The sequence below is a fragment of the Rhinichthys klamathensis genome, unplaced genomic scaffold (assembly GCF_029890125.1).
Source record: "Rhinichthys klamathensis goyatoka isolate OS25496 unplaced genomic scaffold, OSU_Roscu_1.1 h1tg000330l_1, whole genome shotgun sequence".
Classification (NCBI taxonomy): Eukaryota; Metazoa; Chordata; class Actinopteri; order Cypriniformes; family Leuciscidae; genus Rhinichthys; species Rhinichthys klamathensis.
The window spans coordinates 719,525-733,690 of record NW_026606845.1 but is presented as its reverse complement, the minus strand read 5'-3'; the positions used below and the strand labels follow the sequence as shown (position 1 = coordinate 733,690).

Below are 14,166 nucleotides of genomic sequence, written 5' to 3'. Positions count from 1 at the left end.
GGACTAAAGTAACCTGCGCATGCGTTTTAGCTTATTGTGATGTATTCAGTTAAATAAAACACTTGTAAGAGATGATATAGTGTTGATGATTTACCTTGGATACGAGCGAGAGTGAGCCTGCAGTGTATTCGTGCATTGCGCGTGGAATCAGGGCAACAAATTTGGAAGTCCACTGTCTCCTCAAAAGAGTCCGTTTGCAAGCAGCAGAAGGCCACCTAATGTGACACACGCAGAGAAAACCTGTATTGTTCACTCAACTACGCATAATAGCAGCGAATTAATAAAAAACGAAATATTGACCTGAGTTCTGTTTTCTATCATGCGGCGTGCACATTTGCGATGACGTAATACGCACGCAAACGCACCAGGGTTCGATAGAATCAAGTTGAGTGTGAAACCAGACCAACGCTGCGGGGGGTGCCGGGAACAAACGTGCTCGGGCTCGGACCGCAGCAAACGAGCCCAGTGTAAAAGCCCCCTCAGTGTTAATTTAACACTGGGAATTTTGCTGTGTATCCTCCTCTGGGACTACATCTCCAAATATGAGAGGAATGTTCCTAATTAGACACAATGTCTGACTTGCGTTGAGTCCTATGCTGTTTCCTGCTTGTTGAAGGTTGACCCTGGTTGGGCGGTTATTTTTGTCCAAATAGCCATAGTTGAAGGCATACAATCCTTGAGGAATGGAACGGCCTGAAATTAGATTGCAACTCATGTATTCAAAAAGCAGTTTCACTTCATACTGTGCAACTCCCTGCATTAATATTAATATGCATAATATCCAGCACAAAGTTCTCTGATACATTAAAGTAAGTCAAGGTATTGAGTACAGAATTTCTTTTAATACCATAACAGGAGTTTTCATTAGGGTTGTCAGCAAGATACTTATAATGTTCATCATTTAGGTTTCTGTTACGCAATATCACCCGCAGATCATCCTCACTAAATTCTTACTGTGCTAACACCTTGTCAGTGAGGCACAGTCTGGAGAAATGTTTCGCAGAAAAAGATTTACCATAACCAAGGATACCATTTAGACCTATAGTCAAACAACTCCACAGTGGCTCATAAAATTAATTCATATATTTTAGAGAAGAAGGGAACCTCGGTGACGAGGCAGTCGACTGCAGACACCTCAGCAGAAACCATGTATGGATCAGCACTGTCTGGTGAATGGATAATATAGCACTGCTTGAAAATAAGATTGGAAAGAAGGAAATGTTTCATTTGTGTGCTCATTTCTGTCCTCATCAACCCTACTCTCTGAATTATACCACACTGAAAGTCACTGCGCTATCAGACAGTCTGTGGAGTTGAGCAGAAACCCCAACTGAATGAAACACTTTATTCATCTGTTCAACCTCGACACCAATCACACATCACTGATCCAAACTGTAAATTTGGTCGATCTGACAAGTCTCTTCTATTGTTGTAAACACTATATACTATTTACAGACTCCATGTACTGTGTTAAGTAAACAAGTGTTTACTTGAACGTTGTTGCACACCTTCATCAATGAAGAGTCTCTCCTGAGAACTAAATCAATGCAGGTCAGTCCAGTGACTCATTTGTTCCTTGATCATACAATTAAAATAATAAAATTATAAATAAAAGGCACAATTTTAAATGATTGATTGTCATTGCATTATATAATAAAATGTCAAATCAAGTGGCTTTTTTTAAAACATGAAACTGATTAAATGAAATTGGGCAAAAGTAATTAAGTTAGCGAGGAGAAAATATCCAGTTTGTTTGATATTTATCAATGTCATTCTGACATTTTTAAGTGCGAGTGACAGGTCTTAATACTCTCTGAGGCCACATAACAACATAATAACACAACAGATTGTTATAAACTAAATCTGTTTTGAAATGCACAGTAAGCTTTTAATGCCAAGATTGTCACGGGATGTGCACGGCAAAACGGTGTGAGTACTCAAGTGCAGGAGAAATTAACTTTATTACAAAAAATAAACAAACACAAAGCAAAAACCCACGAGGGGGGAAAAACACAAGAAGTAAAAATAAAACAATAACTGAACCTGAAAGTGCTGAGTATCACAGGGAACAGGAAACATTTGACAACGATCCGACAAAGACTGCAAACAAGAGGAGACTTAAGAAGGGAACTAATCAAGAGGGGACAGGTGGAAGAACTCAAACAATAATCAGGTAAGGAGGGGGAGGGATCAGACAACGACAAGAGCACATGGCCCAAAATAACAAAACACCCATGTGCAGCACAAGACAGGACAGGCATGTGACAAAGATATTATAGGACCCGGTGTAGTGATAAATGTGGAAATAAGGGGAAGGAGAAGTTAAGCCTTACACCATACGTGTGCTAGTACGGAAGAAAGAGACATTTGTCAATGTTTAAGGATTTTATTTAGTCAAAAAAGTGCCGTAAAGCTTCACCATGTGGAACCGTATTCTTATTCTCTGGGCCTGCATTCATATCTGTGAGTTCAAAATTTGAATGTGTGACTTTTAAACGTCTCTAATTTTCACTGGTCTTGTATTCCTGCAGCAGTCAGTCTTTCTTAATACAGTAAACATGCTAATCCTTGTAATGATATTTGTGTTTTCAGCTGTTGTTGGTGCTTACAGCATAATGTCTGGATACATAGGAGAGAGAGTTGACATCAGATGCTCATATGAATCTGGATATGAATCAAATTCAAAGTATTTTTGTAAAGGGGAGTGTTTATTGTTAAATAAAAACATCATGGTTAAATCAGGATCTCCAGCTAAAGACGAGAGATTCTCTCTGACTGACGACACGACGGCCAGAGTTTTCACCGTCACCATCACTGATCTGAGAACAGAGGATCAAGGCCAATACTGGTGTGCTGTGGGGAGGAGTATTATTACTGATGTCTATTCAGAGATTTTGTTGCTGGTTAAACTGGGTAAGTAATTAATGACACTTCTACTAATTGAACTATAGCAATAGTCTAAATTAATGTTTGTATCTGTTTTGAATTCAATTGAGTGTGCTCATGTATTAGTAGAATCACTGAATTCTAGTCCATCTTCATTGTTACCCCTTTAAATAAGAAGACGACTGAAGTTTTAACTATCAGCCCGTTTTTTAATTACAAGCACACATCTTTCATCAGATGCATTGGCTCAAACCCCTTTACCCCAAACTTCTTCACCTGACACAGGTAAACGCCTCTCAACAACTCATCTGATATTTCTCTCATGTAATCATCTTTCATTTCATTCTGTGAACCAGATGCTTAGCGATTTTATATGTTTTTCTATTCTCAGGTTCAATTGGCATCATCATTGCAGGAGTTTTGTTTTTGCTCCTGATATGTGCAGTATTGTTTGTGTTGGCCGTACGAAAGAAAAAGCTGACTTGTGGTAATATTTTTGAACGATATATTAATAAATAAAACTTGCATTACACCAGTGAATTCAGACAGTGTGGACACTTATAGTCCCTAATGATGGAAAATCTACATGAAAACAGACATAATCATTCAGATTAAAACAATTGGGTTTGTAAAAAAAAACCTGTCTAACTTGGGTTTGCTGTCTAAACAAAAGAAATGAGACATTGACACATTGTCATGATTCAAGCAAACATGAAGGACTGAATTCAGATACTGGGAGTTTTGAAACTTATATAACATGCATCTATCACAGGTCTGGCCTTCTTCACTGCAAGGCTTCATCTGCCATTAAGAAAAGTAGAAGAGGTGAGTTAGAATCATCTTCCTTGAACATTTCCATCATTATTAACTATAGTTCTTCTCAAGTATAAGTCAAGGTTCATGTTCTTGCCCAATAATGACCAAGCAATCATTTCCTTCCTCCAATGTACAGAATGAATATGATAAAGGGGGCCCGACTGTCCTGCCAAACTCAAACACAGCTCAAAGGGATAATAGTTCGGCAGCAAACGAGATTCACAGACCTGCGAACACAGAACCAGCCGACACCAACCTCTTCTATATAAATGTTGCTGATGCAGCGACTAACAGTCTGAGTCCAGATCAGATCTACACAGAAATGAACGCCAGTAGACAGAGTCACGTTTATCAGTGTCTTACAGCTGAATCTGCTAAAGAAGAGTCGATATATCACACTATTGTTAAGAAACAGACTGACTGAACACAGACACCTCATCAACAAACAACCAAACCCCTTATTTTGCTTCACACTTTTGTTTAATGTTTTGTATAATTTGAAAAATGGGACAGTAGTCTTAAGTAATCTTGTCTAATAAATGTATGACTGGTGTAAATATTTGAATATTTGAATATTAATACCGTATAGTCAGTCAGTGGGTGACAGCAGAGGTGGGAGTAAGTCACACATGTGCAAGTCACAAGCAAGTCTCAAGTCTTAACCTTCGAGTCTCAAGCAAGTCCAAGTCAATTTTTTATAAAAGCAAGCAAGTCAAGTCAAGTCACTGCCTTATGTCAAGCAAGTCAAGTCAAGTCGTAGCTTGGGTCACAAGTCACTGGCAAGTCATACAAACGTTTGATGATTTCACTGAATTTATATATTAAAATAAGTTAAAACTACATAAGTTGTGGACTATGGTTTTATTTGCAACATATTTATTTTTTTTAAATATGCATTTCCACATACAGCTGAGTGGTTACTACAATAAAAATAATAAAATAAATAATAAAAAAATAAAATTTTAAACTACATAGCCTAAAATGTAAATGTAACTGAAATTAGGCCAACATTAAAGCATGAAAAAAAAAAATATGCCTCAAACATTGCAGAAGACCATTAAAAGGTATTAAACAATTCACAATTCAAGTATAATGGTTCCTATGCCACCAAATGGCATTCTTCAAACTGGCATCCCCTTTATATAAGTTATATAACAGCCGTTGGCATTTAGCCTATTATGAAGTTAAAACCGCCAATAGGTGGCGCCAAATCACCGTCTTAATGTACGAGTCATAGAAGCAGTCAACTGATTTGTTCAAAATGACAGATTCGTTCAGGAACTAAGCAACTAGGTCACTGAATCACAAATACGCATAACTCTTTCTGTGGCTTGTTTGGAACTATTGTCATTGGAGAAATAGAGCAAAAACAGAAAATATTTGGAATATTATGTCTAAAATGTCACATCACAATATTCACTCTTTGTTTACTGAACTGTTTTATAAAATCATCACATTTGCAATCGCGCCAATAATCTGGAAATATTTTTTTATATATGTTATAATTATGAAAATAACTCATAGGGCCATTTTTCCACCACATTTTGAATTTTGGGTGAATATTAATTCTGCTGGCATTTTTTGCCACCAACCCCTTGATAACATTAAGAGAAACATAAACGACAAAACTAACAGTTTTCTATATTGTTTTTCGTCATTGGAAAGAACAACATTTTTGGCTTTAAAGCATGATTTAAAAAGATATGTGGCAAATGTTATACAAAACATATACCATAATTATCATTTGAATATTGACAACATTAAGCTACATTTGAAAACATAATTGTGTATAAAGAGGCATGCTGTTTTGACCAATATTATTCTCTCTAGATTTAAAGATAGTCAAATTAAGTATAACAAACAGGTTAAACAAGCCATAGCTTACTTTTAGACGTAGTGAATGAAGTTCGACTGTTCGAGGTTGTGATGGTCGTCGATATCCCTTGCCAGTTATTATGCGTACAACAAATCTTCTTGCATGAATATGGTCATTTTCTAGTGTTTATATCCAAAAAGAAATGATGCAGGGAGATGTTTTTGTATTTAGCGCGCTCACCGCGATGTAGGCTATTTCTGGGCTTGTGCAGCGTCACGCAATCGCGCAGAATCTGATGACTGACGTCAATGGTTCCGTTGCTTTCATTTTGTTTATCAATGGATGTTGCGATGATTTATATTAAAATGTATATCAAGTCATTCTCGAGTCATACAGTTCAAGTCAAGTCAAGTCTCAAGTCATTGGATCTCAAGTCAAAGTCAAGTCGAGTCATTTTCTTAATTTAGTCAAGCAAGTCTCAAGTCCTTAAATTTGCGACTCGAGTCTGACTCGAGTCAAGTCATGTGACTCGAGTCCCCCATCTCTGGATGACAGTAACCACACTGTATAGTCAGTCAGTGGGTGACAGTAACCACACTGTAAAAATTAAAACGAATGAATTTGTTAAATCTAATCAATTAAAATGAGGCAACAGATTACAAGCAATATTATTAATTAAATTTAACAAATTAGGATTGAGTAATAATTAACCAAATTAATTCCTTAAAAGTTAACCATTTAAAATGAGTAAAATTTACACATTTTTTTAAACAAAAATATCGGAATAACAGACTGACGTCAAATATGAATTAAGAACTCTTTTTTTTAATTACCAATATTGAAGACACCTGATGTTAACAAGCAGAATCACTGAAGGAGAAAAACGTATTTTTTAAGTCACCATTATGGAGATCAGTGTTTGCTTAAGTTGGGCTCTTGACCCTTAAATCATTAAGGGGTTAATGGGTTAATATGACATCTACCAGCAGGGGTTAATGGGGTTAATATGACATCTATAAGCAGCGGTTAATGGGTTAAAAGCTCCCAGTTACGTCCATAAGCTTTTTGTGATTTAGCCCTTTCCCAGTAAATTTGGATTAGTTCAATAATCTGTTGTTTGGCCTTTTCATATTTCAGGAGTGAGCTATTTAATTTCCAGAGCGACGGTTTGCAGGCATTAGTTGCGATATTTTGCGATAAATTAACTAAAATGTAAATGGCATTACGGTCAGTTAGTGGGCTCTTACTAATATTAATAGAGATATTATTGCTACTTCATGTTTTAGAAATCAACCAATAATCAATTCTGGACTGCCTTGAACGATCTTTGTTACTCCAGGTGTACTGTATTACATATCTGATACATTTCTCTCCAGATGTCAACTAAGTCAAACTTATCCATAAATGCTATAAGATTTGACTTTGGGGATTGTATACAATCACCTCAAATATGGATTTAAAAATACATGCACTAAAGTGAGACTGACCTATAACTACTGTATGAAACATCACATATGAGCTCTTTTAAGATCCTGTAGAGGTAGATGTGGTTAGAGATACAGAAGGGGAAGGATATATATATTTCAGTTGCTGACACACATTGTTCTCTCAGTACGGAAGAGAACGACAGTAACGTTTGTCACACAGAATTTGTTCTTTTATTTCAGCGAAACGCTTGTCAAATGTCATGATGTTGGACGTCCTGCTGCTCTTTTCCAGCATCTGTACAGGTGAGTTTCAGACTCTCAGCTCTTTTACACAGAGTTTGACTTCTTCTCTTGTTTTTCCTCTTTATCACATGATCATCAGACTCATATGGAGGATATTTGTAAGTTATTATTCTGGCCTGCTTATGTCTCTTTCTCACACATAACAGCCCTATATAATGATATTTGTGTTTTCAGCTGTTGTTGGTGGAGCTTCACAGACAATTACTGGATACAGAGGAGAGAGAGTTGACATCAGATGCTCATATGAATCTGGATATGAATCAAATTCAAAGTATTTTTGTAAAGGGGAGTGTATCTATAAAAATAGAAACATCATGGTTAAATCAGGATCTCCAGCTAAAGACGAGAGATTCTCTCTGACTGACGACACGACGGCCAGAGTTTTTACCGTCACCATCACTGATCTGAGAACAGAGGATGAAGGCCAATACTGGTGTGCTGTGAAGAGGAGTATTACTGATGTCTATTCAGAGATTCTGTTGCTGGTTAAACTGGGTAAGTGATTCATGCAACATATTTATTGCAGAACATGTACATGGGAAAGCAGCTTCATATTATTATATAAAGATCAATGTACTGCTTAATTCATGGTTATTTGCAGTTTTCGGATGAGTGTGCTAATATATAAATATAATAACCAAATTCAGGACGATTTTTCCTTTCAAACGTCAAGTAATGAGACAAGACCTCTGAGGGGAGGGGGGGGGGGGGGGGGGGGGTTCACATCTAAATTAATAATTTTCTAATATCTATAGTGAATCTCCATTTTCTCTGTTTTAGTCCCTCCTTTTAGCATCTCAGTGTCCATCAGTCCATCTGGTGTAATAGTGGAGGGAGATTCAGTGACTCTGAACTGCATCAGTGACTCAAACCCTCCTGCAGAAATCCGCTGGTTTAAAGGAGGAACGTTTGTAGGATCTGGAAGAATCTTCAACATCTCAAAGATCAGCTCTGATGACAGTGGAGAATACAAGTGCAAGTCCATCAATGAACATGGAGAGAAATACTCTGATGCTGTGACTTTAAATGTCATGTGTGAGTTAATGATGGTTCAGTAACTGTTGTAACAAACAAATTAGTGGATTAACAATCGCGAAAAATTAATATAGAGTTTATTTTGTCTGTTTTAGACCCACCCAGGAGCGTCTCAGTGTTGATGCGTGGATCTGGTGTAATAGTGGAGGGAGATTCAGTGACTATGAACTGCATCAGTGACTCAAACCCTCCTGCTCTGAACTTCAGCTGGTTTAAGGAGAATGAAACCTCAGCTGTTGGATCTGGACAGAGTTTCAGTGCACTACAGAGTGGACGCTTCTACTGTCAGGCTCACAATCAACATGGATCTCAGAGATCAGACGCTGTAACTGTCACAGGTGAAGCTTTTATTAACACACTCCTGTATCTTCACATCATTCATCAGTTTAGAGAGTTAATCATGATGATCTTCCTCTTTCAGTTCATCATGTTGCTGGTAGGAATGTGATTGTGATCACAGCGGCATGTGGAGGATTATTCTTCATCATCATCATCATCATCATATTATTATTATTTTATTTTTTTATGTAAATAAACATCTATCAATAAAGAGTACATAAATATATTTTCAAACTAATTCATAATCATTTTTGATTATTAATTGTATATGAAACGATTAAATTACTTGTTTGTGTTTTTGACAGTCAGAAGAAAAGGATAAACAGAAGATCTGCTATAAATGAGGTGAGATAATCTAAGAATAATATCATTAAAGGAATAAAATTTGCTATTTTGAATATTTAGAGATGTTGTTTTTTATGGCTGGTCTCACTTGTGATCAAGTCAGATTATATCATAATTTGGGAAATGATCAGACTGCTCAAACATCTCGTGACAAACTGACAAACTCTGTTAGAGACATGAACTCACAACGTTTAAAATCTCTCATTTTTTTGTGCTGTAAATTCCTTCTCTCCGTTTCCCTGTAGAACGATGATCCCAGTGCAGGCTCATATGCAGCTCTTGGCCTCAGGACTAGATCACATGACCTCTACGACACACTCACGGTAAGAGAAATATCAAAACTACACGTGCAAAAGAGTGCTTTCAAAAGTCAGATAATAATCAATGAGTCTTTCACACAGTCTGTCCATCCCAGTCCTGCTGTTCACCAGTCGGGCTCTTCTGAATATGAGAATCTGTCTCTTCAGTAACACTTCAAGTCTTCTCAAGAAGAAACTCTCATCACTACTCAACAGATACTTACAGTCCTTACATTCAGTCTTTTCAATCTATACTATATGAGCAATCTCACCAACAGTCATCATATTTTTAATAAATCTGTGAGAAAGATTATTTGTACCATAGTAGTGTTGTCTATATTCATGTTAAAAAAAAAAAAAATGTTTGCAGATCTGAGTAAATGTGTCTTCCTTAACAATAACAATACATGCTAAGACGCCACGCTATGGTGAAACAAAAGTTAAACTTTACTCAACTTGTGTCGCTTCATTGAACACACCCACATCACCAATGAAAATAAGCGACTTTATGTGTGAAACTGTGAACACACCTTTCGAGTTTTTTTTTTTTGCAGGGAAGTGATGTTTCTCATAGCTTTTGTAGAAAGTAATGGTTTATGTTCATTAATAAATGAGTTTCCACTGTGACCTGTTGCTTTATTAAAGGACTTAAAAGCACTGGTGTGAGTAAATCATGTCCGAGTATAGCAGTTTATTAAAGGGTATTATCTTTATTCCTTTTTAAATAACACATTAAATTATAAAAAGGTACACAAGCCATTCAACCTTCTGTTTTGAATCAGGGAGTGTGTGTCAAATTCGCCTTTGGCTAAGCCCCGCCCCCCTTAGTTACTGTTGCTACGTCCGACAAACAAACTTCATCTGGGCTCTGGTATCAACATGGCTTATGCTGTGACAGCTCTTCCTGCTGAAATTTTATCAAACTTTTATAAAGCAGCAAATAAAGTGTCCGATAGAAGTAGGCAAAAGGGGCTGCAATATACGTTCGAAGGCTATATTCACGACATACAGGTGAAACGCAAGGAACAACAAGGCATCCAAATAGAGGCAAAAGCATAACTTACCGGTCACAGTCAAAAAATTAACCTCCGCATATACTAATCGAGACGGAGGGTGGGACTAACCATATCACGGAGCAACACTGTTCATGCAAAGCTGGTCTCTATTCACTTCTATAATCGTTATTACAAAGCAAACGGACTACGCGAGTATAACGTTGTATGTTATTTATTAGCAGCATGTGCTAGACGACACTTGTCAGGATTTGACTTCGGTTTTGGAAGGGAAAAAAACGGACACCCCCCTCCAACCTCTCTGGGACACGCGTATCTGTGTTACAAATGCCCCAGGCACAACGTTTAACCATATTTTTGATAAAACTACGACGGTAATAGCCTGCCGAGACCAAATCTGTATTTGGTTGCATTGCGAGTATTTTCAAGCATTTCTGTATTTGGTTGAGGTTTAGAGGGTGTGGTTGTCAGGTAGGGGAGGGGGGCCCATGAGCTTCAGTGCCAAGGGTCCCTGGGGGTACTAATCTGGCTCTGCCTATATTTAAGTTCAATAACATGTTTTTATACGCGTGCAATTTGGCAAACCTATAATAGCACAATACATGTTGTCTACACAGATTGGAAATGCTTCTTAAAAAAAAAAAAAAAAAAAAAAAAAACTTAGTTCCAAAGCATTCTTGAATTACTTACAACCATTTAGGTTTGGATAGTGCATTCCACGTCCATTATCAAAAAGGGGTGACGGCAGAGAGTTGGGGGTAATTTAACACACAACACATGAAACTCGTGCATGTTCATATAAGCTCCGCCCAGCGACACAGAAAATCTCAGACGCCGAATATTTCACAACACCAGCGCGCAATTCGGACAGGCCAAGCTGAGAAGGTTCATTTGTTCTATCCTTCGCTGACCGGCGAAGAAGAAAGTGGAAGAAAGAGAAAATAAAGAAGAAAGGGGCCGCATTCGAAAGAGCTTCACATCGGGACAGCTTTCGTCGCGCAGCGCTGACGCAATCCTTCGAAGGGCGCGTCCAAACAAACAAAAACAAAGAAAGAAAGAAAAGTAAAGCAAGATGAAGCCTCTGAATCGGGACACAACTACAGTCACTGAAAAGAAACAGTAGAGTTTGACACGTGAGATGAGCAACAAGCGTATTATTTTACTCTCCACCGACAGATGAGAGCAGTATTATTGCTGTTTGAGTTTCAGAGAGTCGTGTGAGGAACTACTGAGAGTTTCAGACTGATTTTCTGAACTGAACTGATGAAGAAATGAAGTTTCCACTGATAGTTTGTGTGTTTCTGCTGACGGGTAAGAGCTGAAGATCTCTACTAAAAGTGTTTATTATCTAATATTATGGTGTATGTTATCAGTGTGTGTGTGTGTGTGTGCAGTGAGCAGTTCACTGTCTGTGAACGTTACAGTGAGTGGAACAGAGGGACGAGGAGTGAGCATTACCTGCCCTTATCCAGAAGGATATTTATATGCTTACAGTTACAAATACTTCTACAGAGGACATTACAGAGACCGTGTCATTATATTAGAATCTGATGGAATACAGACTTTTGCGATGAATGGCAGATTCTCACTGAAGGATAATCGTCAGACCAGATCATTTACAGTGACCATCAGTAACCTGAAGATGGACGATGCTGGACCGTACGGCTGTAAAGCTGGACATGAATATGCAAACTACCAACAAGTGGAGCTTATTGTGATCAGAGGTGCCTGATTTTCAATACTGAACAACAATCTGCTTCATCACTCCTGTGTTATTGTTTTATGAATGTATTACGGCTTGACGGCTCTTCTTCATTTCTCAGCTCCAGAGACAACAACACGTGTCCAGATCTCAACAACCAGCATTAGTCCATATACAAACAGCAGCACTGAACACACCAGCACAGGTACACACACACACACACACTGCACCCGCTGACATCTGTACTCATATGTCTTGATGGAAATATTGTTAATGTGAAGTTATTGTGTTTACATAACTTTTCAGAACTTAACTTCCATCAAAATATTAATAGTTAGTCTGATTGCATTGAATAGAGAGATATCAAAGCCTCTATACACTATTCTAATGCTGCGTTTATGATCATGATGTAATTCCTGTAATTACGTGTTTCCAGCTCGTTCTGACAAGATAATTAATGTCTTACACAAACTTACACCATCTTGGAAACTGAATTTCATCAAAGCTTCAACTTCTGTGAAAAATAAACCACAATTACAACATTTAGAGGTTGTGATGTTCCTCAACACTTGAATTAAATGTACAACAACTGAATGTTTGACACGTCATTTTACAGCCAGTGTTTTTTCTTCTACAGGTAAAGAGTTGAACACCCACCAGGAAATACTGCAGTTCAACTCTATCAGCCTAACACACAAACTACACTACCCATAATGCAACTGCAGCATTATTGATCACATAAGCACTCTTTGAAAGTAAATTGGTTTGTATTTTTGAGACACATTTTAGCTACTGTATAAACTTAAAATGATGCACATATCAGCTTCTGATTAATTTGGTTTGAAATCAATCGTAAAGAGAAGTGTTTCCTTCTGAAGAGTTGAGGTTTACCATTGCAGTTTCACTTCAGTTACACAATATAACACCTGTATATTTACAATATTACAATATCTTTAATAGTACATTAAATATCTGTTGTTTATGTAACAGTATAATCAGAATCTGCAGTGTGTTTCATCATGTAAATATCATGTGTTTAGCGTCGCCTTCAGATCTGGCTTCTGTTGCTGGCGGTCTGGGTTCGGTTCTGCTGGTTCTGACTCTGTGTTGTGGAACCTTCATCATCCTGAAGAAGAGGAAGAGGAAATCTAGGACAGGTAACAGTTTGTTTCTGAGTATTTTTATTATTATATTCTTGTTTTAGTGTGTAAATTGACTTTTCTCTGGTTTCATGCAGCTTTATTTCAGCAAAACATGCAGCGCAATACAGAGGTATGTGTTCAAATCTTTACCTGTAGAAGATCAGAAATACATGTTAAATAATTATTTATTGAACAATAGAGTGTTTAATCTATGTAAACTATTAAATAATTGATGTATGTGTTATTTTTCAGACTGACCACATGTCTGAGGAGATTCCAAACACAGACTTTAACATGGTAACGTCTTCATCCAATCAGACGCCTTCATCTTCATCCAATCAGACGCCTGCATTACACCTCAACAACTGCACATATGAATCTACTGGTTATGCCACAGTAACCAATCAGCAGCTTGATTCAAACCCCACTCACACCCACTCGACCAATCAGCTGACAGATACAGCCGGTGATTATAACTACCTAACAGCAACACATCCACAAAACATCACACCAGACGAGGATCCGCTTGAAGCTCCACGATTCTCCGTCGATTTTCTTGTGTAAAACGGAAATTGTGATTCTCCCACAATACATTCAAGTGTCAAAATACTTTTTTTAAAGATGATTTACTCTTATTTTGATCAACACCGTGTTTATACCCAAACTATAAACTTTTATCCCTTTTTTTAAATGTTTGTAACGCATAAATACTGATAATATGTGGTTGAAAGACCGTTTGTTTGTGAAGCTGCTTCATACATGACAGCGCAAACACAGATTATTTAAATATTGCAGAGTGAAGATTGTACTTTCGAAAGTTAACCAGTCTGATTTATCACTGCCAATATCAAGCTGTGTCAATTAAACCTTAACACCTTAAAACAGGAATAAAAGACAGCATAATTATGGTCAGTTATGAATAAGATCGCGTGGGTGTTTGAATCGAGATCGTTTAACGATTAATCTGCTACTCTTTTACATTTACTTAGTTGACATTTATTTCATTAGTAGTTTATGCAGCTCTTCAGCATTAAGTTAGTTGA

The 14,166-nt window shown here is 37.3% G+C and overlaps 3 protein-coding genes and 1 long non-coding RNA gene across 4 annotated transcripts; all 4 read left to right on the top strand.

Moving 5' to 3' along the window:
- The first annotated feature begins 2,318 nt into the window (after positions 1-2,318).
- On the top strand, positions 2,319-4,177 carry LOC130105858 (CMRF35-like molecule 2). Its single transcript, XM_056272059.1, has 6 exons — positions 2,319-2,463; positions 2,593-2,913; positions 3,124-3,171; positions 3,278-3,373; positions 3,659-3,711; positions 3,839-4,177. Exons 1-6 carry the CDS (start codon positions 2,421-2,423, stop codon positions 4,124-4,126), a joined length of 849 nt encoding a protein of 282 aa, XP_056128034.1. The 5' UTR covers positions 2,319-2,420; the 3' UTR covers positions 4,127-4,177.
- A 2,919-nt stretch (positions 4,178-7,096) lies between these two features.
- LOC130105922 (B-cell receptor CD22-like) lies at positions 7,097-8,306 on the top strand. Its single transcript, XM_056272109.1, has 3 exons — positions 7,097-7,248; positions 7,423-7,743; positions 8,029-8,306. The coding sequence occupies exons 1-3, from the start codon at positions 7,206-7,208 to the stop codon at positions 8,304-8,306; spliced, it is 642 nt and encodes a 213-aa protein (XP_056128084.1). The 5' UTR covers positions 7,097-7,205.
- Positions 8,307-8,917: 611 nt separating this feature from the next.
- LOC130105887 (uncharacterized) lies at positions 8,918-9,507 on the top strand. Its single transcript, XR_008809674.1, has 3 exons — positions 8,918-8,967; positions 9,213-9,290; positions 9,369-9,507. It is a non-coding gene; the product is annotated as an uncharacterized LOC130105887 (long non-coding RNA).
- A 1,881-nt stretch (positions 9,508-11,388) lies between these two features.
- On the top strand, positions 11,389-13,707 carry LOC130105854 (CMRF35-like molecule 8). Its single transcript, XM_056272055.1, has 6 exons — positions 11,389-11,590; positions 11,674-12,003; positions 12,103-12,186; positions 13,022-13,138; positions 13,219-13,253; positions 13,376-13,707. The coding sequence occupies exons 1-6, from the start codon at positions 11,551-11,553 to the stop codon at positions 13,685-13,687; spliced, it is 918 nt and encodes a 305-aa protein (XP_056128030.1). The 5' UTR covers positions 11,389-11,550; the 3' UTR covers positions 13,688-13,707.
- The last annotated feature ends 459 nt before the right edge of the window (positions 13,708-14,166 follow it).

Bases quoted from the DNA above. Each gene is read 5' to 3' on its own strand.
- LOC130105858 (XM_056272059.1), top strand. From the start codon at position 2,421: ATGTGGAACCGTATTCTTATTCTCTGGGCCTGCATTCATATCT. The intron at 2,914-3,123 runs GTAAGTAATTAA...ATCTTTCATCAG, and splicing joins TTTGTTGCTGGTTAAACTGG to ATGCATTGGCTCAAACCCCT. The intron at 3,374-3,658 runs GTAATATTTTTG...CATCTATCACAG, and splicing joins AAAGAAAAAGCTGACTTGTG to GTCTGGCCTTCTTCACTGCA.
- LOC130105922 (XM_056272109.1), top strand. From the start codon at position 7,206: ATGATGTTGGACGTCCTGCTGCTCTTTTCCAGCATCTGTACAG. The intron at 7,249-7,422 runs GTGAGTTTCAGA...TTGTGTTTTCAG, and splicing joins CTTTTCCAGCATCTGTACAG to CTGTTGTTGGTGGAGCTTCA. The intron at 7,744-8,028 runs GTAAGTGATTCA...TCTCTGTTTTAG, and splicing joins TCTGTTGCTGGTTAAACTGG to TCCCTCCTTTTAGCATCTCA.
- LOC130105854 (XM_056272055.1), top strand. From the start codon at position 11,551: ATGAAGTTTCCACTGATAGTTTGTGTGTTTCTGCTGACGG. The intron at 11,591-11,673 runs GTAAGAGCTGAA...GTGTGTGTGCAG, and splicing joins TTGTGTGTTTCTGCTGACGG to TGAGCAGTTCACTGTCTGTG. The intron at 13,254-13,375 runs GTATGTGTTCAA...GTTATTTTTCAG, and splicing joins ACATGCAGCGCAATACAGAG to ACTGACCACATGTCTGAGGA.